Source organism: Catharus ustulatus, chromosome 8, assembly GCF_009819885.2.
Source record: "Catharus ustulatus isolate bCatUst1 chromosome 8, bCatUst1.pri.v2, whole genome shotgun sequence".
Classification (NCBI taxonomy): Eukaryota; Metazoa; Chordata; class Aves; order Passeriformes; family Turdidae; genus Catharus; species Catharus ustulatus.
This window is the reverse complement of record NC_046228.1, coordinates 5404679-5428039: the sequence shown is the minus strand read 5'-3', so window position 1 is coordinate 5428039 and position 23361 is coordinate 5404679. Positions and strand designations below refer to the sequence as shown.

At 40.7% G+C, this 23361-nt stretch overlaps 1 protein-coding gene across 1 annotated transcript in view; it reads left to right on the top strand.

The window, feature by feature from the left end:
- The first annotated feature begins 7154 nt into the window (after positions 1 to 7154).
- The window catches only part of INPP5F (inositol polyphosphate-5-phosphatase F), a 38851-nt gene continuing 22644 nt past the window's right edge, over positions 7155 to 23361 (top strand). Inside the window, exons 1-2 of the mRNA XM_033066756.2 lie at positions 7155 to 7336; positions 19757 to 19837. Coding sequence (XP_032922647.1) covers positions 7240 to 7336; positions 19757 to 19837 — 178 coding nt within the window. The 5' untranslated portion in view covers positions 7155 to 7239. The remainder of the gene's footprint in view (positions 7337 to 19756; positions 19838 to 23361) is intronic.

The following is a 23361-nucleotide window of genomic DNA, read 5'->3' as shown; positions in this document are numbered from 1 at the left end:
AACTTCTAATTAACCAACTGTTCCTGAGCTTGTATTTATACAGATGATTATTACTCTTGACACTTTTTCCTTTTGCCAGGTATTTCATTCATTTCAGGTAATTTATCCAGCTTGCCATAATAACCTCCTAATGGAATCCTGATACCCAGGGGGCTTTCTGACCCTTCTAGCTTGGTGATTTACTAAGTACACTTGTTATTCCATTATCTGGGCCATTGACAAAGGTACTAGAGTGTGAACCATTACTAACCAGCCTCCAGGTGAAAATTCCCAAAAGTTAGGACTGTGGAGGAGCCAGAAGTGGATCGTTATTTCCCTAGGTAGTTACAGGAACAGGATCAAAGGTCACATTAAATGCAGACACAAGTATTGCCCAGGACTGCTAGCCTGTCCTAAGAAAGGATTTGATTCAATCTCATGTTTGTTATCTTAACTGTTCACACACTTCATTGTCTTGCAGGTACTTAAAAGTACATACTTTCATAATTTTTTTCTGTTCTTTCTTTTCCTATAAGAAAAAGGTCTGACTGATCTAAAATTCTGTGACTATTCCTACTTTCCCTTTGTTAAGGTCAGGATGGTGGCACAGATTCCTCAATATATAGGAAATTATAAACTCCCAGTGGCTTCACAGACATTGGAAAGCAATAGGAAATTAGAAACCTGAATACTTTTCCTCTTTTCTGGGGCCTCATCCTCTGTCAGTTTTCAAAGATCAGCACTCACTTCTCCAAGCTGATCATGTCTCCACCTGGCCCTACCGGGCTGATGACCTAGCATAACTCCTGCAACAACAACAACAACACATGCTTGTAATTTTTCCCTTCAGTAATTACTCAGGGATAGTTCTATTTCCTCCTACATCCTATATGGTGTAATGGTGTCTATGGCCTTAATAAATGAAAGGGTGCCTTGCAATTCTCTTCCCCTTTTATATGCAGTTTCTAGGATATTTCAAAATTTTGTTTAGGAATGCCTTTAACCTTACCTCAGAATTATCAGGTAAAGCTGAGTAATTTGTGCAGCTCCATACCTGTCAAGGTGTTACAGCCCTCTGATTTATCACACATAGCCATAGAGCCAGAGTAAAAATCTTGTACAGAAATGCAGTAGATAAATTGTTCAGTTGGATAGATGTTGTAATACAACTAAAATATCAAAGTGAAAAGGACATTGCCAAGTGTTTCACTCTTATTCCACCTTGCTCCACTCCAATCTTGATTCTCACTGGCAGTCCCCCCTGCAAATGCAGAACCTAACTTCAACAAAAATACAGAACTTCCCCAATTTGTTTGAGGTATGGCCATACATAAATTCTATTTTATCATTATTACCATAAAAGATAGACCTTGCTTTCATTTGTCTGCATATAAATACGAATGTAAACGGTTGCCATGGCAGTTTGAAACATTTTACACATATCAATATAGTCAGGCTATAATACTTTTGCATAGTAGGGAACAAATGTTACCTTTAGTCATGAATGGAAAAGTGTGGTGCAAAGAACCTGCTGTGTGTTCAAGGACAAGGACTGCTGCTTTCTGATTTTCAGTCCTCTTTTTCAGTCTCATGTCTGTCTTCTTTCCCTGGGTTTGACAATGACCTACATAGCATTGCACAAGAAAAGCAAAGCCAGCAATAAACACTTTTAGTCTGTATATAGCAATGATCATCTCTCCCAGTCACTCAAGCATAGAACATATAATCTCACAGGAAAATAAAGTTCTTTTAATCTTCTGGTTTAGCCCTTTGAGAGTCATAAGAATTCTAATTACCGGCACAGTACTTAACTGAGCATCAAGAGCTTGAGGATTGCCAGATCTATATGGGACTATTTTATCCACATGCCACAGATGAAGGAAAAGCTGATAAGTGTTTTTTGACCTAAATTGTTGCCTAGCAGCTAGAGATTTTGCTCTTGGGAGGAGAGGGTTGAGTGTCACTCTTTGAACTTCACACTTCCCTACTTCTCTTAAACCCTGAGGTGTATCTGCAGTGTGAATGCAGCGTTAGGTAGAGGTTCTGTAAGTATGAGTTCTCCTGGAGACCCGTGGGTATGTGTGTCAGTGAGGTTTTTCATGGCTCCAAATTTCTGCCAGAGTAATTTTACTTACAGAGTTAAAAACAATCACCTCCACAATCCATGTGTTGGTCAATCTGTCTGATACAGCAAGGCTTCCAGAAGGCCACCCTTACTGCTCCACCTCATGACATTTGGGAAAGGTGACGGTCCCTGAAAAAGCTCCTTTGGATGACATTCCCTGAGGCTCATCCCAGGGCTCTGCTGTTCATGAACTGGGTTCCTTAAGAATTACAACAGAAAACAGACCTACTTCAGAACTGCCTCTGACAGGTTCCAGCTGCTAAGGGGTCTGTAGGACAAAACTAGATCTAATCTTCAATAAAGCCCCTGGAGTGTGCACAGTTCAGAAGCTGGATCCTGAGCACCAGCTGTTGAGTTCTCCAAATCCTTTCCAATTCTATGGCACTGGCTGGCATTAGCATATCCATACCATAGACATGATCTGATTGTGCTCAGTGTGACACTGGCACTGGCTGGGTGACACTAAGGTAAGTCCTGACCCCAAAATTAGGCTCCTTCTGCTCAGTAAGGCCAGGTAAGTGTGTTCTAACTTCACTTACTGTGATTTGGAGTCCAGGTTCATAAAAAGTGTTTAATAGGTTATTGTGCATCTGCAAATCCAGTTGACAATATGCTGCACAAATGCTTGTGGCTATCCAGTGCAGGCATGGGACAGGAATAGAAACACACAGCTGGGAAGGAGGAAAGGATTATTAAAGCTGGCTTTAGCAGCATTCTGTATTGTTGCTGAATGTCACAGCGTGTCACACCTTACTCTGCAAAGTTCCCTCTGGGACAACTTCTGGTGTGAGGAAAGGAGAGTTTGACCCCAAGTTAATTTGTTGCATAGGTTTTTGCTGCTGTACATGTGCTATTTTGAAAACATGTTATTCAATATAGAAAATAGAGTCCACTAGAGTGATATAATATAAATACTTAGTGTTAAACTTTGTTAATTGAATGGAGTACTAAAGTATGTTTTCCATCACAACTCAGTAATGTTTAAATCCTGGAATGCTGAGACCACTGTCTTCCAATGCCTCATCATCTAATGTTCATCACTTGAACACCTCATTCTGTTACTGACCTTGCCTTTTGTAATGGTTCTGAATCCTTGGAATCTGAGCAGACACTGCTGGCTCTGCACAGCACCTGGCACAGTGGGGGTCCTCATCCAGAACTGGAGCTCCTGGGCATGACATGAATGCAAACAGTGCATAATAATTCATAAATATTGTATAAATAATGAGAGCCAGGAGAACAGGGAGCAAGAGGAATGTGATTCAACCTCCCCTCCACCCACTTTTCCTGCATTTATTTCCATCACATATGACTGACAGATTTTTGCACTGAATAGCTAATACATTTCCTTTTCCTAGGGCAGCCAAACCCAGGGAAAAGTGACAAAAAGACATGTACAATACTTCAACACTTGGCAACTACTGCTGTTCTTCAAGTGTCATTTGATGCTTGGCCTTCACAGTATTCACAGCACATAAAAGTTAGTTATGCAAAAATGGAATATATATATTTTGTTACTTTTGCTGTTTTAGTGCCTAATCTACTGATGCATTTTGAGGAAAAAGCTCGATTCAGTGAACACCAGTAATGTTACAAGGATGACAATGTTTTTCATTTCTGTAATATTAAAATAGAAAAAAAAAACCCCTAGGGAAATTAAAACAAATTCCAAGAAAGCGAATTGCAAAATTAATTCAAATTGGGTAAATGGTATAAAAAAAAAAAACCCTCTTAAAAATCGACTTTTTCTACAAAGCATATTAAATTCCAGTGATCCTGAAATTTTATTTTTATCCTCTCCAAAGGCAGAATTTTTCTTTTGCAATGGGAGCTATTTGCTCTTTAGAAAAACCCCAGCCCAAATTAAAAGTAAAGAAAGGGAGATAAGTTCTTCCAAAGGGTAATAAAACCATTGCTTTTTCAGACTGAGGAAAATCAAGTAGAATCTGTTTTAAATGAGATGCAAATTGTATTACAATGGCCATGAAGAGCAGCCCGCTGTTTACTTTGGAGAAATTATGAATTAAATGTGGCCTTGGTATAGTATAAACCTTATTTTAACTGAGGAAGGCAGCCCAACAACACAGTAAGGAATCTTTTTATGTGCTCCAGCTTGGTAGACTGCAAAGTGCAATTTGCAATTGCAGAATAAAAGAATCGTAGGCAGTCAAAACATTCTCATTTATTTTTGAAAATGGTCCCATTGATTTGCTCTTAACAGCCAGTGCAACAGAGGGAAATCAATACACTGTCCATAAGCCACAGCTTGTATTGCAGATATTAACCACACACACATTGCTTTGAAGGGAGGAGGTTGTTCTTTTCCTAGTGCTCACTGAAATGGAAATATTCCCATTGCAAGTAAGACATATTCATGGGGAAGAAGGAAATACCAGAGTTCCTCTTCTTTTAGAGATAACTACAGCTGCCACAAAAAGTTATTTCAGTGAAAAGAAAGCTAAATATAAATTCAGGCAAAAATTCTTATGCAGAACTGCTTTCCTTGGGTTTTGAGAGTTTTCATTTTCTTGCCAAAAAGCTAATGCTCATGCCAGTAGTTTTATATTTTTCTGTTATAAAGCAAAACACATAACTATTTTTCAGTAGTATATTTACAGGCACTTCAGAAAATGCTCTAGTCCCAAACAAATTTATTTTATCTGCCACATTGCCTGTCAGGAGACCCTCCTGTGTTACTCTTGCTCTGAGGAGGTCCCTTCCCAAATCAGACTCTTCAGTCTCCATTTAAGGCATAACAGACCCTCTCTAAAAAGCACACAAAAGCCTTCTCAAAAACGTATTTCAGAGGAGGAAAGTAACCTCACTAAGAGAACCCCCCTAAGCTCCAAAGGAAAACAGAAGCACATGGAAGTGGGTAGGGAATGCCAAGGAGGAGTACAGAAATTTTGCCTTGGACACACAGGGATGAAAATAGAAAGGACAAAGCACAGTTGGATTACAAACTGACAAGGAGAATGAAGGGTAACAAGAAAGGCTTCTGTAATTGCTTTGACATCAAAAAAGATGACCCAAGATTTTTCTAATATTTCTCTGGAAGATGCCAGGAGCATTGAAGCCACACAAACACAAAAAAATTGTTTCATGACTTTTTAATGACCGACATTTAGAAATAAAGTTCCTCACAGTGTCTACAGTGCCACTTCCAAATCTGGCACCTTCACCTCAGGAAGAGTGGTGTATTTGTCCAATCTATCCAGCCTACTGCACTTCCAAGTGTGGAGTGTTACTAAATCACATCCCTTTCTGTTCATCAACATTTAAACTTGAAATCAAGCTGCTGGCAATCAGGTAATACTGGGAGAGTGCATGACTAATTGCCAGCCTACGCATTTCCTTACCATTAGCTAGTGACAATGAATTGCAAAAATGCAAAATTAATCTTTCAGTTTTTTCCCCTATGCTAACTAAAGCTGACAGGCTCATAAAAACAGCACCCAGCTGTGAATCTCTGGAAAACACACTGAATGCAAGCAGAAAACTACCCATGGGGGAAAAAAAAAAAGCTCTGATCAAAGCGTGAAAAAGGGCAGAACAAAAGTCTGTCCTTGAAATCCCTGCAAGCATTTTAATGGTGACCCTCTGCACTGTGCTACAACACTGAGCTATTTCAGAAATGCAAGCAGAATAGAAATGATATTGCAAGGGAGAAATATTTAGTGAATGATAGTGCAGACTAAAGACACGGGAACAAAAATAATGTTTTGACCCACGGAGAAGTTCAGTTCCTAATCCCAAACCAGAAAAGTTCTGAAGTACACACTTATCTTAAAAGATGTTAATGTTCAATTAAACCTATTTAAATTATACCTCTAAAGTCATGCCTGCACTTCAATGTTTCTCTAGACTGGCTGCTCAGTACCTCCCAAAATCAAGCTCTTCCTTGGCTCTTGAATGTTCACATTTAATAATGAGATTTATTTCTTAATGTTCTTTAGTCACTTAGTGCTTTGTAGCATCACTACTATATATAAATGGAGAAAAATAGGATGGGAGAAATTAATCTTTTCAAAGAGTGGTTTGAAAGTAGAGTTTTTTCTCCTACTGTAGGTGGTTTAACAATAATTGGCAGATATTTTAATTTGTGAAACGAGGCAGCCAGCAGCCCTTCACTGGGATAGCAGGTGCCCAAAGAGCTGCTCCATCTCTGCCCTACCTGCATGCAGGACAGGATGCTTTTCGTCTGTGTCCATCTCTTCCTCAATTTCACAGGGAGTAGGACTTCAGCTTCTACAGTCAAACAAAAGCCCTGGGAGCCTGTGGACAGGCCCTCAGTAAAGCTGGGAAGGGTCTGTAGCAGTGACAAGTTTGCAGGTGCATTTTCCAGTGTTGCCTGAAGAATAGACAGAGGGAATGATTTGCCCTTTCATCAGGAGCTGCCGCCTTCCGGATAAATATTTAAAATAACCATGAGCCCTGTGCTATGGTCCTGATGTTTGCTTTCAGTTATAGCGTGTATCACCTTCTGAGGGCTGAGGGGAGCGAACTGAGGGGAGAGGGGAGGAGAAGATCCGGACTGAGGGGAGCGGACATGAGGGGACGGGGAAAGAAGGGAAAGAAGGGAAAGAAGGGAAAGAAGGGAAAGAGGCTGAGGGGAGCCAGGCTGAAGGGAAGGGGCTGGGGGGAGCCGATCTGAGGGAGGGTCAGGCTGAGGGGAGCCGATCTGAGGGGAGCCGATCTGAAGAGAAGGGGCTGAAGGGAGCCGATCTGAGGGGAGCCGGGTTGAAGGGAACAGGCTCATCCACCTCCAGGGGCACACGAGCAGGGTCGGGAACACAACCCGAGCCCTCACAGGCCCCACCCCGGCCCTGCCCCTCTGCGCTGCCCCTTTAAGCGCGCGCGGGGCGGGGCCGCGCGCTGTCACGTGCGGCGGCGGGAGCGGAACCCGAGCTCGCTCCCGCTCCGCGCGCTCCGGCTCCGGGGCAGCGCCCGTGTGCGCGCCCCCGCGCGCGGCTGCTCGGGAGCGCGCCCCCCCCCCCCCCCCCCTCCTTCACCCCCCGTGCCGGCCATTCCTCCTTCCGCCCCGGGGCCGCGCGCGGCGGCGGGAGCGGCGGGAGCGCCCCTTCCTCCGCTGCCTCCCTCCGTGCCTCTCTCCCGGCGGCTCCCGGCGTGCGAGCATGGAGCTGTTCCAAGCCAAGGAGCACTACATCCTGCAGAGCGGGGAGCGGGCGCTGTGGTGCAGCCGGAGGGACGGCAGCCTGCAGCTGCGAGCCGGTGAGACCCCCGCGGCCGCGCCCGCCGCCTGCGCGGGGAAGGGCGGGCGGGGGGCGGCGGGGCCGGCGCGGTGCCCGCGGTGGGTTCGGTGCCCGCGGGGTTCGGTGCTGTGGGGGTTCGGTGCCCACGGGGGTTCGGTGCCGCTGCCCATCGGCTCGCAGGAGCAGCCCCGGCTCTCCGGGCCGCGGGGCTCACGCGTGTCCCGGTGTCCCGGCTCTCTGCCTGGTGTTCCCCCGCTCCCGGTGTGTCCCCAGGCCGGCCCCCGGGAGCATCGCTGGGGCTGGTGGCAGCCTTACATAAGGGATGCTCCCCCGGCATGGGCAGATGTCCCCTGGTCGCCTCTTCCAGGAGAAATGGAACAGGTGGCTGTGCTGGGAAGGGGCTGCGTGATCGCTAAGGTCCATTCCACCCTTTGACGTTCTGTGGCTTCTAAAGTGCTGCTGAATTTCTCAGTGATTACAGGCTGTGTAAGTGACAATTCCACCGTGTGTTAATGTTAAGGCAGCGCGAACAAAAACTGAACTGGAGTTGTGTAAAAGGGAATTTTGAAACAATGGTAATTATCCTGTCCTGCCTAGGAGGTTACTCAGTAAAGGTGTCTATAAAATGAAATGCGACCCCTGGGGATTATCTTGCTTTATATAATGTGTGCTCCTTGCCCATGGCAGGATGTGCAATTGTCTTTAAGGTCCCTTCCAAGCCAAGCCATTCTATGAGTTTTTGTCATTCTCTGTGATTCTGATATGTAGCTTTGATTAAAGGACCGTGCTGACCCTGCTTGTATGAGAAAGAAACTCTAAACAGCTGTTTCACCAAACATGTGGCAGGCTGCGCAGATGTTGCTTACAGCTTTCTAAAACTGGGATCTGTGTAATGTCAAAAAAGGTGGATAAACATGTGTATGACCAGACTGGCTAGCTGACTTTATGAGCTTCTAGGAAAGGCTGGACAAACTTTTAAACAAAAACATCAAATACCATTGTTATCTGTGTTTTTCCAGAGAACTGTTTTGCATACTGCGCGTTCTTGTGTTATTTTCATCCGTGAGTTGTGTCTTAGTGCAATTTGTTTGTGTCTCAGATAAAATTGCAATCTGTGTCAAGTTAGCATGACTAATTCTTGTCCATCAACTTCACTAATCCAGCAATACTTTGATTTGCAAGTGGTCTTACAAAATGATTGGTGTTAAGCTAGCAGACATTACTGGTAGTGAAATGTGTGCTTTTACAGGGGAGAAACCCCTCAGGTTTAGGTTTGTGATGGTCACAGCCACCTGCATGGGCTAAAAGCTCTTCCTTGACCCACAGTAATTCAAACACAAACTAGTGATCTGTAGTTCTGGACACTGGTAACTTTAACTTTTAAAATCCTTAATGCCTTTCATGCAGCCATTGCTGTGTTTTATTTTTTCTTGGTGTCCCTCAGCCTGCTGGAGGCTTCAGTGCCCAGCAGTTTGTCTGCCTGCTGTTCCAGCAGCATTTTGTCCTTTGCCTGCCTCTGCATTTTCAGGCAGTTTCCATGTGATCCCTATTGTGTGTGACCTGCAGATTAACGAAAGGTAATGTGATATTGAAGTCCCCTGGCCAGCTTGAAACTCTCAATTGTTAGCAATGCTTTCCCATTTCCGTGTGTTTGCAGCTTTGTTTTTCCAGCCCTGTCTGTGGATCATCTTGACAGTGGACTCCAGGTCTGTGAAATGAAATACTTTAGCAGGATGAAAGTAAGCCCAAGAAATAAACAGTTCTCTCACAGGAAATGTTTCTTGGATCAATAGCTCTTTCTTGTATTAAGACAAAACTGCATATCCTCAAGTTTGCAATTTTATTACATTTGACCGTTTATTACTGAGGCCACTGCCTGGAAATGAGTAAATGAATTTCTGTGTGATGAGTCATTGGCATATTAAAAAAACCCAACAAAGTCATAACTTGTGTTCATTGACGTGTTTAATAATCTGTCAAAAGGCTGTGATCTAGCTGTGTGTCTCTGCTTGGTTTTGGAGGCCTTCCTCCAAAATTCTGTCTCACAGAGGCTGCTCTGAATTAATCTTTGCACATTCATGGGTTGAAATAGAAAATTCTGGTAAACCTTGCAAATCTTTACTGGAGGGGATAGGTCTGAATCTAAAGAGCTGATGCTAAGCTTTAAAGTAGTCTCCTTCCTCAACTATAAAGCCATGTTCAGAAATTTGTAATGTTGAGAGCTGTATTTCTGACCTCTTTGAATCATGGAGATAACAGCTTGAATTAAAAAAAAGGCAAATAATCTTGGTAAATATTTGCCTTAAGCAAAGTCTGAGGTTGGCCCTCGTTTGAAGGATGTCAGCCTGTGTTTACAAGATGTTTCTGGGGGTTTTTTTTTATTCTCTAAAGTGAAAGCACTAATGAGTCACCTGCAGGAAATCCATGAATCACTTTGGCATCATAGATTATTATTTTTTTTAAAAGAATTTGGCTGTTGAGAGTGTACTTTCTTCAGTGTAATGAAAAAACATGTGCTGTTCAACCATGCCTTAAATGCCTTACATCAGGTCTTGGTCAGGATTTCGCTCTTGGATTACTCTGTTTATGCTCTGTGTGGCTTCTCTTGATTGTAGTTCTACACAGATTACAAACACTTTTTTATTGATGATGTTTGTATAAATTATTATTATGTTTATATTTGCATATGTATACATATATGTGTGTGTAAAGGATAAAAAGTGTTGAAGACACTGAATTCTTCTCACCATTTTTTTAGCAGTGGAAGAAGCAATGAGACTGTTATGGTGTGAAAGCTTCTATTATCATTGTGCTGGCCTTGGTAATACTCCAGGCAGTAATGTCAAATAAGATTGGGAACAGTTGCTACTGGAACTGTTTCTTGTAACTATACTGACTCCCACTGCTCTGGAGAAAGAAGCCTACCAAATATTTTGAGGGGTACACAGGTTGGGATTAATCTAGCACAACTTTTGGGGACATCATGCTGAAAGACTCCATTGCCTCTGCCTGAAAGAGTAAGTTGGGTTAAGCTGTGTTTTACCTCTGGAACTGTAAACTAGAGGCAGATGAGCATTTGTTTGTTTGAAACAAACACTTTAGGAATTTATTGTTACAGTATTCATTATCATCTGTTGAAAATGATTGTGAGTCAGCAACTGAAGCAATGCACTTTAAATACTTCTAGTGAGGGATGTGTTACCAAACAATATTTTCAGAGTAGCAGGGGACACATTTCAGGTTAGGTGTCTTAGTGTGAAATCATTTCTGAATCACAAATCATAAGGCCATCTAATATTCCAGCTGTGTGCTTGCTTTTCTCCTCCAAGGCATTGCAGGAGTCATGTAGAAATGACTTGTCCCAATTCCTGAGCTGTTCTTCATGGCTGTAGGCTGGAGGAGGAGGAGCAGGTATTTTGTGGGAGGTCAGGAAGTGCTCAAGTGAAGGCCTTGAGCTAATGAATGGTGTGAGCAGTGATGCCATTGCTACCAAAACATGTCTTGCTAGGTTTAAGCTACAGAGCAGTCCTAGACATGGCTCTGAGGGTGACAGCCTGAGTGTGAAGTCATACTGCTGAGTTATTTCATACAAAATTTCCTGCCTGAATTTCAGTAGTATATCTTGGAAACTGCCTGTCTATTCTGGGAAATGAATTCCACAGGAGGCTGGAGCTTTAGAAGAATTACCTCCGCATTTCAAGTTACTTCATGAGGAACCTCAAGCTGTTTTTTGACACCTTTTCAGCTGCAGTGGTACTGCACTGTTTCTCACCCTTGCTTGCTCATTCTGTTCCCTCTTTTCCCTGCCCTTCCTTGGTTGTCAGCACCATGTACTTGTGGCGTATGTGACAAACCAGATGTCAGAGCTGATCTGCCTTAGCTGCAACCCAGAGAGAATGTAGGCTGGAAAAACCTTCAGCAGTTGGGTCCCTGTTGCTGCCTTTTCCTTCTTGTCAGAGAGAACAGAGGGGAGCAGGGGAGTGGGCTGGGCTGCTCTATATCCTGCCTCAGATTAAATATTGCATACATTAGTCACTGTTGGAGCTTGACTCTGAGGCAATCTTTCTATATATTTATCAGAGAAAAAATATTTTCTACTTTTTGTAAGTAAGATCTACTTTGTAATTCCATCCATGGCTCTTTTTATAGAGTATAGTAAAACTACAACTGAGACTTAAGTGGGTTGATAGTGAGTTAAAGCTTAGCCTGGTGAGAATTAAACAAACCTTGAGGTGAGGTGTTTCTTTACTTTCCTGTTGGTTCTTAGCAGGTGATGAGTTGAATATGACAAGGGTGTTCCTCTCTCTTTTTTTCCCTCCTTTTTCCTTCTGTGAAGAGTTCTGAAAATGCCAAACTTGTCCCAACTCAGATGTGTAGATGTCTTGGAATTCCTGCCCATGCTGAAATGTTCTGAGGTTTTAAATATATGAAAAACTCCTAATGCTTCTTATCTTGATATTCTGGTGTTGCTGATTCTTTTTTTTTTTTTTCCTTCCCCTGGAATTAAAATGAATCTAATTCAAGTGGATTTCTGTGGCTTGTATTTTGCTGGCAGAGGTGACTCATCTTTGATCTCATGAGTTAGTATTAACTAAATATTGAATAGGAAATTGCAGACTAACTGCAGCTAAAATATTTAGAACAGAGGACACTGATTTCAATAAAGAAAGGTCTGCATCTGTACTAAGGGCGTGTGGTTTTTTCATCTGAGAACACTGTTCTTCTTGTTAGGTTGTTTCACAGTTTAATGGTGTGGGTGATATTTCAGCTGTATGTGTGAGGAAATATTGAAACTTTTGTGATTTTAAGTTTTAAACTCTGAACTGCAGGACAAGGCAGCCACTTGTTTGATATGCTGCTTGTGTTCTTCCAAAACAACTGTTGTAGATTGGGATGGGATAGAAAATAAAGTAATGGGAGTGGAGTATTGAGGAAAAAATATTGGTTGTATATCTAGAGGAAGAATTTGGAAATAGTGCAGAAACTGGGGTTTTTTTAGAGCTTGGCTTTAATAAACTGGAATGTTAATACTTAACCATTTTCTTACTCCAAGTGTCTTCCCCAATAAAAACTGGGAGAGGACTTTTTTCCTGAAAAGCTGAACCCAAATGAATGTAATAGCACTTGAACTCTGAGGTTTTCATTTTAAGGCAGAAATATTATTTGAATAGAGCCCTGGAGCAGTGTTTGCTGGGTCTCTGAAAAACTGAAAACAAAGCCCTTGAACGTGCTTTGAACAGGGAAGCAGAATTCTGAGCCAAATTTTAAAGTAAATAAGTTACCTTGCCCAAGAGGTAGTTGCAAGATATAAATGGCAAATATGCTTATCTGTTATAAATTAATAAATGTCATTATCTTTCAGTATTTTTCCTTGTCTGTTTCTCAGTGAAGGAAAAAGAGCAACTTTTGCACATATGGCTGATGGTTAAGTTTTTCCCTATATTTGCATGCCTTCCAGTAACATTTAAATAATATGTTGTTGTTTGTTATCTGAGTAGTCAAATTGTCCCTAACAGTTAAAATAAAAAAAAAAAAGGGGAGGAATATTGGGGTGGTGGTGGGGGTGGCTCGAAATCCTGTCTGTTCCTAAAACACTTGCCAAATTTGAGTATAACTCACTTTTTTTAGTGTTAGAAATGGTTGTTTCCAGTCCATAACTCTTCTTGTGCTTTGAGACTGATTAGTTGGACAATCAGAGAGGAAAGTTAATTATGGCATCAGAAGAGCAGGTGACAGTGAGGGAAAACTTTACCTTGCTTAGACTTGGCTCACTCTGTTAATTCTCTCATGGCTCTTAAGAAGCATTAGCATAAGTCAGCTCAGTGATTAGCAAAACAAACTAATTTCTGTAATTGTGAAATCCTACTGCTCAGGAAACGTTGATATTTTAAATTTTTAAGCATGAAATTGCTTTCTTGTGTTCTTTCAGTATAGCTGTAGCTGAGCAAACTTATAATAGACAATCTTCAGAATGAGTGAACATAGTGTTTAAGCTGTCAGTTCTGTAAGTAGGCTTGAATAAAATCTATCTCCTGCCTGATTGATAGTTTCCTTCTTGCATAGTAAATAGGATTTCAAAAAATGCAGACAACCTACTGCTTTCTTAGCTTTAAGTGTATATCCTCAAACAACTGTGAGCTTTGTTGAAATACCAGCTAAAAATGGGAATGAATGTGTGTTGGTGTGGAATAATATTAATTAGTGCAGAGTTGTTGCTTTTGGAAGGATAAAAGATATTTTTTCCTTTTCTGTTTTACTTCTGAGAAAATATGTTTGCTAACAGAGTTCAGCAATGTGAAGAATAAGTGGAAGTTCTGAAGTTAAAATAAAAAACCAAACCAACCAAGCAAAAAACCAACACCCAAGCTCCAGTGACTTGGCACTTATTTGCATTTTAAGAGTCCCTGCTGGGTGGTTTTCTGAACGGTGTTTAGGGTTTGTGGAAGGGATGTGAGGAGCTGATTCTTGTTTCAAAGGGTTGAGATCAATGGTCTCTAAAGTGGGATGCACACACCATGTGGGTGCTCAAGGCAGTTCACTGGGATTGTGGGAAGAAAATATTTTCTACCATTAATAAAAATAAAGACTTTTTAAAAATAGTGTTTGTTTCACTCATTAAAATCCTGTTATCTTTTGCATATTTTATAATACATGCAATATAAATTAATCGTGTGTCATGCTGGTCTAATAAATAAATATACCTATTTGGGATATGTGCTAAGTTTGTTTTTATAGATGTGGCATTTGATACAAAAGTTTGGAGGGCACTGATGCACAGGGTCAGGCTCTGCTTGGAGCAAACACTGCTAACAGCAGTTTGTTTCCACTTCCAGTACAGGGGTTCCTTGTGCAATTCCTTTAACACTGGACACTCTCCAGACAACTGAACATTTTCCGTATGTTTTCCAGTTTCCCAAGCAATGCCTGCTGACTCAAGGGAGTTTCTGACTGCACCAGAATACAAACAAGTATTTCTTTATCAAGATGAGTAGTAGGGATTCATTTTTGTTAGATGCTTTCTCTGGCACTTGCATCCTGCTTTGGCAGCAGCAATACAAATGTCTATTATTGTATGTCCCCATCCCCACTGCTTTAAATCTGTCACTAAATTGTACTTGAGCTGTTTGTGTTCATCTCTTTGAATGCTGAGATACTGGAGGGAACTGTCCCAATAGAGCAGGTGATTAGCTGAAAGGATAACTGGTTTAATGTTTGGGGCAGGACATGAAAGGAAATAAAAGTTAGCACTTCACAACAATTAAGAGCTTGTAATACTGAATGTTTTAATGCTCCATCTCTCTGCAAGTAGCTTAAATACAATTTTAGAAATCTGTGTTGAAAAGAAAACTCAATTAGCCTAAGTTTTATTTGCATAAGTATTACTTTATTTCCTCCAAGAGAAAGAAGTTCCACTTTATATTCTTAAGTCTTCCCAGTCAATTTGTAATCTCTTAATCCTGGTTAAAATTCCAGAACACTATTCAAAGATGAACGGGAACTTGGAAGCAGACTTTCTTTTGAAAAGCCACAGGAGGTCATGAAGGTCAAATAATGCCAATAATAAAGTATTGCAGTTGTTTTTTTATCTAAAGCAGGCACATTTTAAAGGAAAAAAACCTCCCTGAAATCTATTTTAAAATGAAACTTCTTCCTGAAAACTGAAGCTTCTTCCTGAAAATTAACACTCCTGATGTCAAAATTTACATTGGCAGAGCTGCATGATTTATTTTGGCTGTACAAAGTGAGTCATTCTGCTTTTATCTATATAAATATCTATGGCTTAGATTGAATGGGGAAAGTGATGGAGAATTAGTGCTCTGTCAGAGTCCAGGAAGACTTTTTGAGAATTGACACATTAATGCTTATACACTTAGGTGTAACCTGAAGGAAATTCAGTGATGTGCATGTTTTATATTGAGAACACTGGCAGGAAACACTTTCTAGCTGAAGTTCATTCCCAAATGCCAACAACAAGGGAGATAAGAGGTGTGTGTGTGTGTGCCCTCTGAACTACAGCAAGATTGGAAGAGAAATAATTACAGCTACTCAATGGATTGAACCAGGCAGTAGTATGGGCTAGAAACAAATGATAAAAATTGAATTTTTCTTTCTTCCTCGCTTCTCCAGACTTGCCTCCAGCCAGTGTGTTGAGCAAGTGGTTTATCCCAAAGCAGAGGTTTGTTTTCTGATCAGAGTTTGTGCCTGACCTTGGTTCAACTCAGCTGGTGGTAGACTACAGAAAGAGCCAGAAATCAGATTTGGGGTTTGATGCTCTTCCAAGTTGCTTTTGTATCACCTTTATCAGGGTTGTGTTTGTGTAAACACAAAGAATTAAAGAGACTTTATCTGGTGTTGCACATCTCTGCAGCACTGCTGGTGAGCTCTGGGGGTGGTGGTGGAAGTCAATCACATCAAAGCTGGTTTTGTTCTGAATTCATGACAGAAGTTCTGTTGTGCTGCAACTGGATGCTGATACAATCACTGTGAATGGTAAATGCATTGCAGTGGTCATTAATCTCTGACAGGAATCAACAAAAAACCCCAACATTTGTTTCAGTGGCTTGAATTTATTCAGTAGGATAAGGGAAGGAATGAATAATTTTTGCACTTCAGGATGGAAACTTGGCGAGCAAGTATATACATCAAAATGTTAAGACCTGTCAAACACTGGCAGTTCTCTCAAATTTAAACACATTGAGGCCAGCAGAGAATGCCTCAAGTCAGGGAGGATCTTCATGGGATTCATCTCACTGCTCACAGTGATTCTTTCTGGACACAGCTCCTGACTTTCTGCAGTGGCTGTTTTGGCACTGCTCTTTTATCATCGACACAACACTGTAAGAAGTCTGTTTCAACATCACTGTGTTGCACTTTAAGGTTGCTAAGTCTTTATTCCTGGCTCTGTGAGGTTCAAGAGAGGACTAGTATGACATTTATAGGAAGATAAGTTTGTGTGGGGAAGCAAAAGTGACTATTGATAAATTGTATTTCACATTATACCTCAAAACATTGTCTGTTTGGTGTATAAGGAAAGTTCAGTGTTTCCTTTGATAGAGCCTTGTGCTGGTTATTTCTTATTGACAGGCATTTCTTTAAAAAAGAAAAAGGAATCAAGCTTGTTATGAGTTCTTTCAGCATTCAGCAGTCAGAAATGTGACCAGGTCTCATGTGTGCTATCTGAAAACTTTTATCTGAGGATTTTCAGTTTTGTTTTGTAGGGTTATTTTCTTTTTATGACTTTAAAAGGATGTGGATACCTTCTGTAGCATGTCTCACTGTCTACCATCTTAGACTGCCTCTTAAATTCTGTAAAATATATTTCAGTTAAATACAGGCTTAACATTCCTGGATTTCTGAATCTTTGCTTATGTAATGATTATTTTAAATATAGACTGGTTATAATTTTCAAAGATACCAGACAGTGACTGGAGGTTGGTGCTGCCAGTTTTACCAAATGGCTGCAAGGGGACATTCTTGATCAGTTTTAGTGTTGGACAAAAGTTGGAGACAGCTTCTTCCTGTACAGAGTAAATAGGAGTGCACTCAGCATGGAAACCCCTCTTTGGAGATAGGTGGGGAAATTATATTTAAACCTTTATTTTGTTTGGTTCATCCATCTCTTATTTCCAGAGTGCACTCACCAGGAGCAAGATGTTTATATTGGTATTTACTGTAGTGATATTTACTGAGCATGATTGGCTGTTGGCTCTGAGCTATGGTTGTCACACAGGAAACTGAATTCTAACCAGTAACAAAGCTGTAATCAGGTTGGAACCAGATGTTTTATTTAGTTAAAAAACCTGACTTGCTTCTGTGCTGTCACACATACTTTCCTATAGAAAATTCTCTAGAAATAGTGTATGAAAAACAAATTTTGTGATGCTGTCAGCAGAAGGAAGTCAGTGTGATTCCACAGTTGGTGTTTTTTCATAGCCTACAAGCATTTCTCCTCTAAGGCTTCTTTCATCTAGGTTTTCTTGAACACTGAAAAAAGCACGGTAATCCCCTTATATATTGCTAAATATGTCTTTTTATTTTTCCCCCTATGCCCTGCCTTCCCCATGGGAAATTTTCTTCAAGCAGTCAGCCTTTACCATTAGTAGCTTGATAATCTCACTTATCTAAGAACCAGTGCTGCCCAGCTGGTGGATCCACATTTGCTGCCTTTAAACTCTGAAAGTGGAATATGCATTTGCTTCCAAATACATTCTTTTCTTTTCCAAAGCTTGTCTGTACTTAAAGTTTAGAGCCATTTCTCATTGTGTCTCTGCTGCTGGGGTAGTAGGATTCTTACAGAAGATTCCTGGATTGTCTGGTGCTGCCTTTGTCAGAGGAATCCACAAGAGAATGGAACATCCACTTGTCTGTGCAGTCCCTACCACCAGTTTTCTTGTGTCCTTTTACAGGCAGGTCTAAAATGTTGTTTCCTTGTTCCTCTAATTAAAACAAAATCTCATTTCTTCATTTTTTAATCTCTTGTAAACTCCTAGAGGAAAGCTCTGCATAGCAAGTGAGGTTTTCTTGCTAATACCTTGTCACAGCAGGAAATCAGAGTTTTACAAAGACACAGAATGTCTTCTAGGCTACTAGGTTTATGGTAGCCATGGTAAACCTTCAGTGATTTGGTTCTTTAAATTCCTCCTGTACCTGGCTTTGTTTGCTGCTTGATATCTCTGTCATGGTGGAAATATGAATTTAAAGCTAATCACAAAGATAGCAATAAGTAGATGAAGTGTGAGACAATGCAGCTCTAGAGGAGTCCCAGGGTTTAGACAAAACTGGGATTGTGTGGGTGGACTGGGAAAGAAGGTGGAAGGTTTGGGAGTGAGGAGGGCTGCCTGCATTCCTCTTTGCTGATAGTGCAGGTTTCCCACTCAGCACAGAGATACTCCTGGGTGTTATTGGGAGTGAAACTCAGCTCAGGCTGCTCTAAACTTGTTTTGTGTGAGCACAAATCTGTCAGGATACAAGATGTGCTCAGGTCCTTCAGCAGGGATTGAGGGCACATCAAACCATTCAGTCTGTCATACCCACCATCACTGTAATAAGTTAATTTTCTTCTGCCATGATTCTGTGCAGCTCAAGTCACTGTCCAGAGAAAGGAAGAAACAGGAATTTGATCCAGCATGGTTACACACATTAATTGCAGCCCTGCATGCTGCTGCAAACATTACTTTAAATTCTGCTGCTGTGGGCTTTTAGTTCTGGCTTGTCTGTGTCCAGGCACATGTGATGCATCCCATTTAATGAGTTCATTCCAGATCTACCCTGGCTGCAACTGTTTCTGTTGTAGCTCATGGAAATGCTTGTATTTAATGAGGAAAATAGCTGAATCTAGTGTTATTAAATGTTATGCTGGAAGCTGGGAAAACAGTGTGTGTTGCTGGAATATCAAGACCTCAATTCCAAAAGTTTCAAGGAAGATTTAAAACAAATGTGTAGAAAAAAAAAAACAAACCAAAAAACATACTATCAGTTGTCACCTGCAGATCTCAGATTTACAAGAAGAAACAAAGATTGTAAAGTATTTATGATGATGATTTGTACTCTTTTGTGAGTTTGTTCTTTTAAATGTTCATCTGCTTACACCAATAGCTAAGATATTCAATTTGTCTGCTTGTTAAAACTGGAGAAACTCTTTTGTCTTGGTAAATAATAACAAACTTGTCCTTCATGGTGTTGAAAAACCTTTTCTCTTTGAGGTTTTTCTCTCCTACACAGATACTTGCTTTTATGTATTTGCTTTCACTTTAAAGATTTGAATTAGGAATTTCATTATTTCCTCTACTCTCGAATCCTTGAACAGGTACTGCACCACAGAAACTCATTTTCTTCCTGCTTTCTCTTCTACTTCCTAAGTGGTTCACTGGAATTTGTTAAGAGTAGGAGAACTAGAAACCTAAACCTTGTGTGCTGTGATATTCCATGTACTTGTGGAGAGTGTTTTAATAAAAGAGGAAGTGTCTGTGTGTGCATGTTTATAGAAAGGGGATGTGAAAGTAATTGTAATTGGATACAAATGCAGGGAGCTGGGGGTGAAAGTCAAGGTCTGCTGGGTTTTGAAGCAGTGTTGTTAACTCAGTGTACTCTATTCAGTTTCACTATAGCTATGTAAAAATTTGCTTGTTAAAAATTCTAGTGGATGTGAGAAAAATTAAGCCAGCCTCCCTTAAATTCAATTACTGCCACCTAAAGCTACTTTCCCCCACTCAAAAATCTGGAAAATATCTGTGGTAGGGCTTTATGTTGGAAACTTAGTAATTTCTTCATAGCTACTTGGTAGCAAGCAAAAATGGATGTGTGCATCATCTTATTATTGCTGGAGTTATTGTACATTTTCTACCCTCTAAGGTGGGGAAAGTGGGGAGGGTGACTATCACTGGATTAATTACCCTGGTTTTTTACTGTTTAAAAACAGGAGCTTTGTTCTTTTTTGCAGCCACTGATCTTCTTTTGGCTTGGAATCCCATTTGTCTGGGCCTGGTAGAGGGAGTCATTGGTAAAGTCCAGCTTCATACAGGTATGTGCTTTGTTCTCTTCTGATGGGTTTTTTATTTATTTCCTGCTGAAGTTCTGTGCTATTACAAATAATACTGCATAGCTCCAGTGGAACAATGTCATATTCTTTGCTGTGGAGGAAAACTCCCCAAATGGCCTTGTTAAGGTGATTATATTATAGCTGCACATGCAAATTCACTCTGCTCTCCAGTGTATGCCTTGTGATTTTACTGTCTTGTAAAAATGGAGAACTGCATTCACAAATAGTAGAAACTTGTATTTGAAGTTCCATCTGAATCTCCATGTGAGATTTATAAAATTCTTAAACCTTTTGGAATAATCCTTTCAAGGAGATTGCTGTTGTTCTCCTATGGTACAGTGCAAACACTAATAAAGAAAGCTTTCACCAAAGTATAAGGCCTGAATTCTCAACTGAAATTTGAAAACCTGAAGGTTAATTGCTTCCTTGGTAGATGAATATTTGAAAACAAAAGGAACACTTAAACTTGTTTGCAGTTAAATGACAGAGCTATAAAATTCATGCAGGTGTAGAATTCATTGTTATTTTAATGATAAGCTTGTCTCTAACTGATAGTAGTAATGTTTTCCTGTAAAATAAACTCAGTACTCCTTTTGCTTTATCAGCTGCAATTCCTGTAGCCATAATAAGTATTTATTTTGATATATACCAGCTTTGTCCAGGAAGACACCTCTGCCAGTGAAGCTCTGGCTTTCTCTTTACTGGCAGATAGGAAAGGTATCCATAAACCTTTGCTGAGTCCCATTCTTTTTGTGAGTGCCTACACCCTGCATTTAAAGTAGTGCCTGGCAATATGATCAATACAGGTAAAGTTTCAAGTGTGTTCCAGGAGGGCAGGATGGATTAAGTGCTGAAATGGATCAGATGTTTGTGGTCCCTTGAATAGAAACAGATTGCTCAGGGTGGCAATAATGGGATGGAGAGCAGGGCCTGGGACACTCTGGCATGAGTGTAAGTCCTAGATAAGTCCTAGGAATTATTGTGGCTCCATAGGCACTGTGACCTCTGGCCCTGTTTCTGGGTGTAATAGTTCAGAGCCCACCTCTCCATCCAGCTCATGATCATGTCCTCCTTCTAGTCTTCATCTTCTTTGAATTCACCTGATATTTTGTCTGTGCTCATTCTCCAGATCTATTCAGCCACCCTTTTACAGATCTGGTGATGTGAAGTGGTTCAGACTCTGCCATCTCATTTTCTCTTCTCATCATCCAGGCTGTGTGTGCTGGTCAGCATGTGCTGTCCATGATGAATGATGGCTAAACTCCAGTAATGACCTTTCTCTGCTGTGGGAAAATGCTCAGTGATTGGCTTTGACACATGTTTTTTGTGTTTGTTTGGGGTGTGGTGTTTTCTTTTAAAACCAGGCCCTTGGGTACACAAAAACCTTCCTCCTTTCTCTCTAGGGAGTTTAGTTATAAAAGCCATTGAAAGGGGAGACTTCAAATGCTTTCTGGAAGGTTTTTTAGTATGTTGTGGCAACTGAAGATCTTTGCATGTGTGTTTATTGTGAGCTGCTTCCTCTGCTTATGAAATCCGAGTTGAAACTTTCCCCAGAGTGTGACACTTCAACAGGTGTCAGCTTGCTGTTGTCAGGTAAATTAAGATTATCAGGTAATAAGCCTGATATCTCTTCTTTCCATGTGTCCTATAGAGCTACTGAATCAATTAAGCCCTTCCAGGCATTCCACTCAGTTGCTGCTTAGGTCAGTGGAAGTGTTTCCTTTTGTCTCTGCCTTGTTCAGATGACACCATCACAAACTGTTCATCCTTTCTTTTTGTTGTAGATATTCTGGTATTTACTGATGCAACTGTCCTATAAATGGTGTTTTGTTTTCTAATTTAAAAATGTCTGAAGAAAGACAGAATCCAGCTGTTCATCCTTGCATTTCTTTTGAGAACTCCTTGAATTTGCTGCTGTTTGCTACTGAGTGTCATCCATCAGGCTGCAGTCACAAGGGCAGGGCTGACTCAGGTGTCTTGCATAGCTCTCCTCAAACCTGCTGTTTTCAATGAACTCCTGCTTGATCATATTCAAGTGGAGCTTGATGTTATCCTGGGGCTGAATCATTGAGCAGTCTGTAATAGTAACCTGTCTTCATTACTTATTCTTCTATCAATCTTTGTCCCCTGGAAACTTTATCAGCAGAAGTTGTATAAATATTTAACATGGCTGGACCTTTCTGTCCAGGCTCAGCAGGAGAACTGTGCTGCAGGAGCTGGGTGAAAAGCCTGACCTGCAACAGGATGAATTGCTGCTCTGATTTCTTCTTCCCTGCCTCTGGGTTATCAGGATCAGAAAACTTTAGTTTGAGGCTCATTTGGTGAATTTGGGCTTGTCCTGCTCAGAGCCTTGTTACCAGCTATTGAAAAGAGGTTTTAAAACTCCTTGGCACACACAGTGGCACACACTTACAGACATTTCAAATGTCTTTTTAAGTGTTAGGGTTCCTTCCAGGGTGCTCTAGAGCTGTCATAAAGCCTGTATGCACTTACAGAGATGCTCATATGTTCTTGAAAGATTTGCTTATTGCAGGAATGCTGGAATTGTCCAAGATGACCTTGAAATGTCCCTGTAATCAGTCATGGACTGCCTGTAATTCAACATTGGAATACCCTAGCCAATGAGCTGTAACTAGGGATGGGTTTTAATTTACTCTTAATCTTGCTGGTTTTATTGCTTGCCTCATACAGGAGAATTTGTAGGAAAGCTACTGTGACAGGGAAGCCATCTCATAGAAACCAGCCAGCCAATATTACATGATTTTTTTTAATTCTTCAAAGAATTTTTGACATGAGTGGGCCAGTTGTACCTCTGAACATAACCATACACTCACATTTGAGATTCAAATCTATTTAAAGCAGTATTTTGTTCTTCCCCAAAGTGAATTTTTCTTAAACATTCAGATACTTTTTTTTTGTGTGTGTGTGTGTGGGGAATTCAAACCCAAACAATAAAACTTTGGTTGAATATCAGAATGTAAGAATATAATTGCTTAACATTTACTGGCCCATCCCAAAACAAGTTGTAAGAAAATGCAGAGTAACAATGGTAATAAAAGGAAAAGGGTTTTAGGATGTATTGTGGAGATGTTACTGCAACAGATCATGGCAGATTTTCTTAGTAAGATGCAAAGTTAAAATTGTCTTTGCATAATCTTCCCATATAGAGGCAAACACATCTCTTACATAAGGCATTTCCTTTATGGAATTTAATTTTGTTGTCCAGTAAATCTGAATATAACCAAAGCTGGATTTCTTAACCAGTTCCAGCCACTGCCACTTAACAGAATAATTTCTGCCACAGGTTCTGTTTCTTGGTCAAAGCACACCCCTGTATTTGTATTCATTTGGAGTGTTCTTCCAGTGCTGGTTAATTAAGACCCAGGTTAAATGCTGCTGGCAAGAGTCCACAAGCTCTGTAAACAGGAGGAAAATGGAGTTTTTCCTTCCTTATCCCCAACTTTTTTTGGTTAGCATGCCTCTGAATCTTGATAGAAACTACAGGC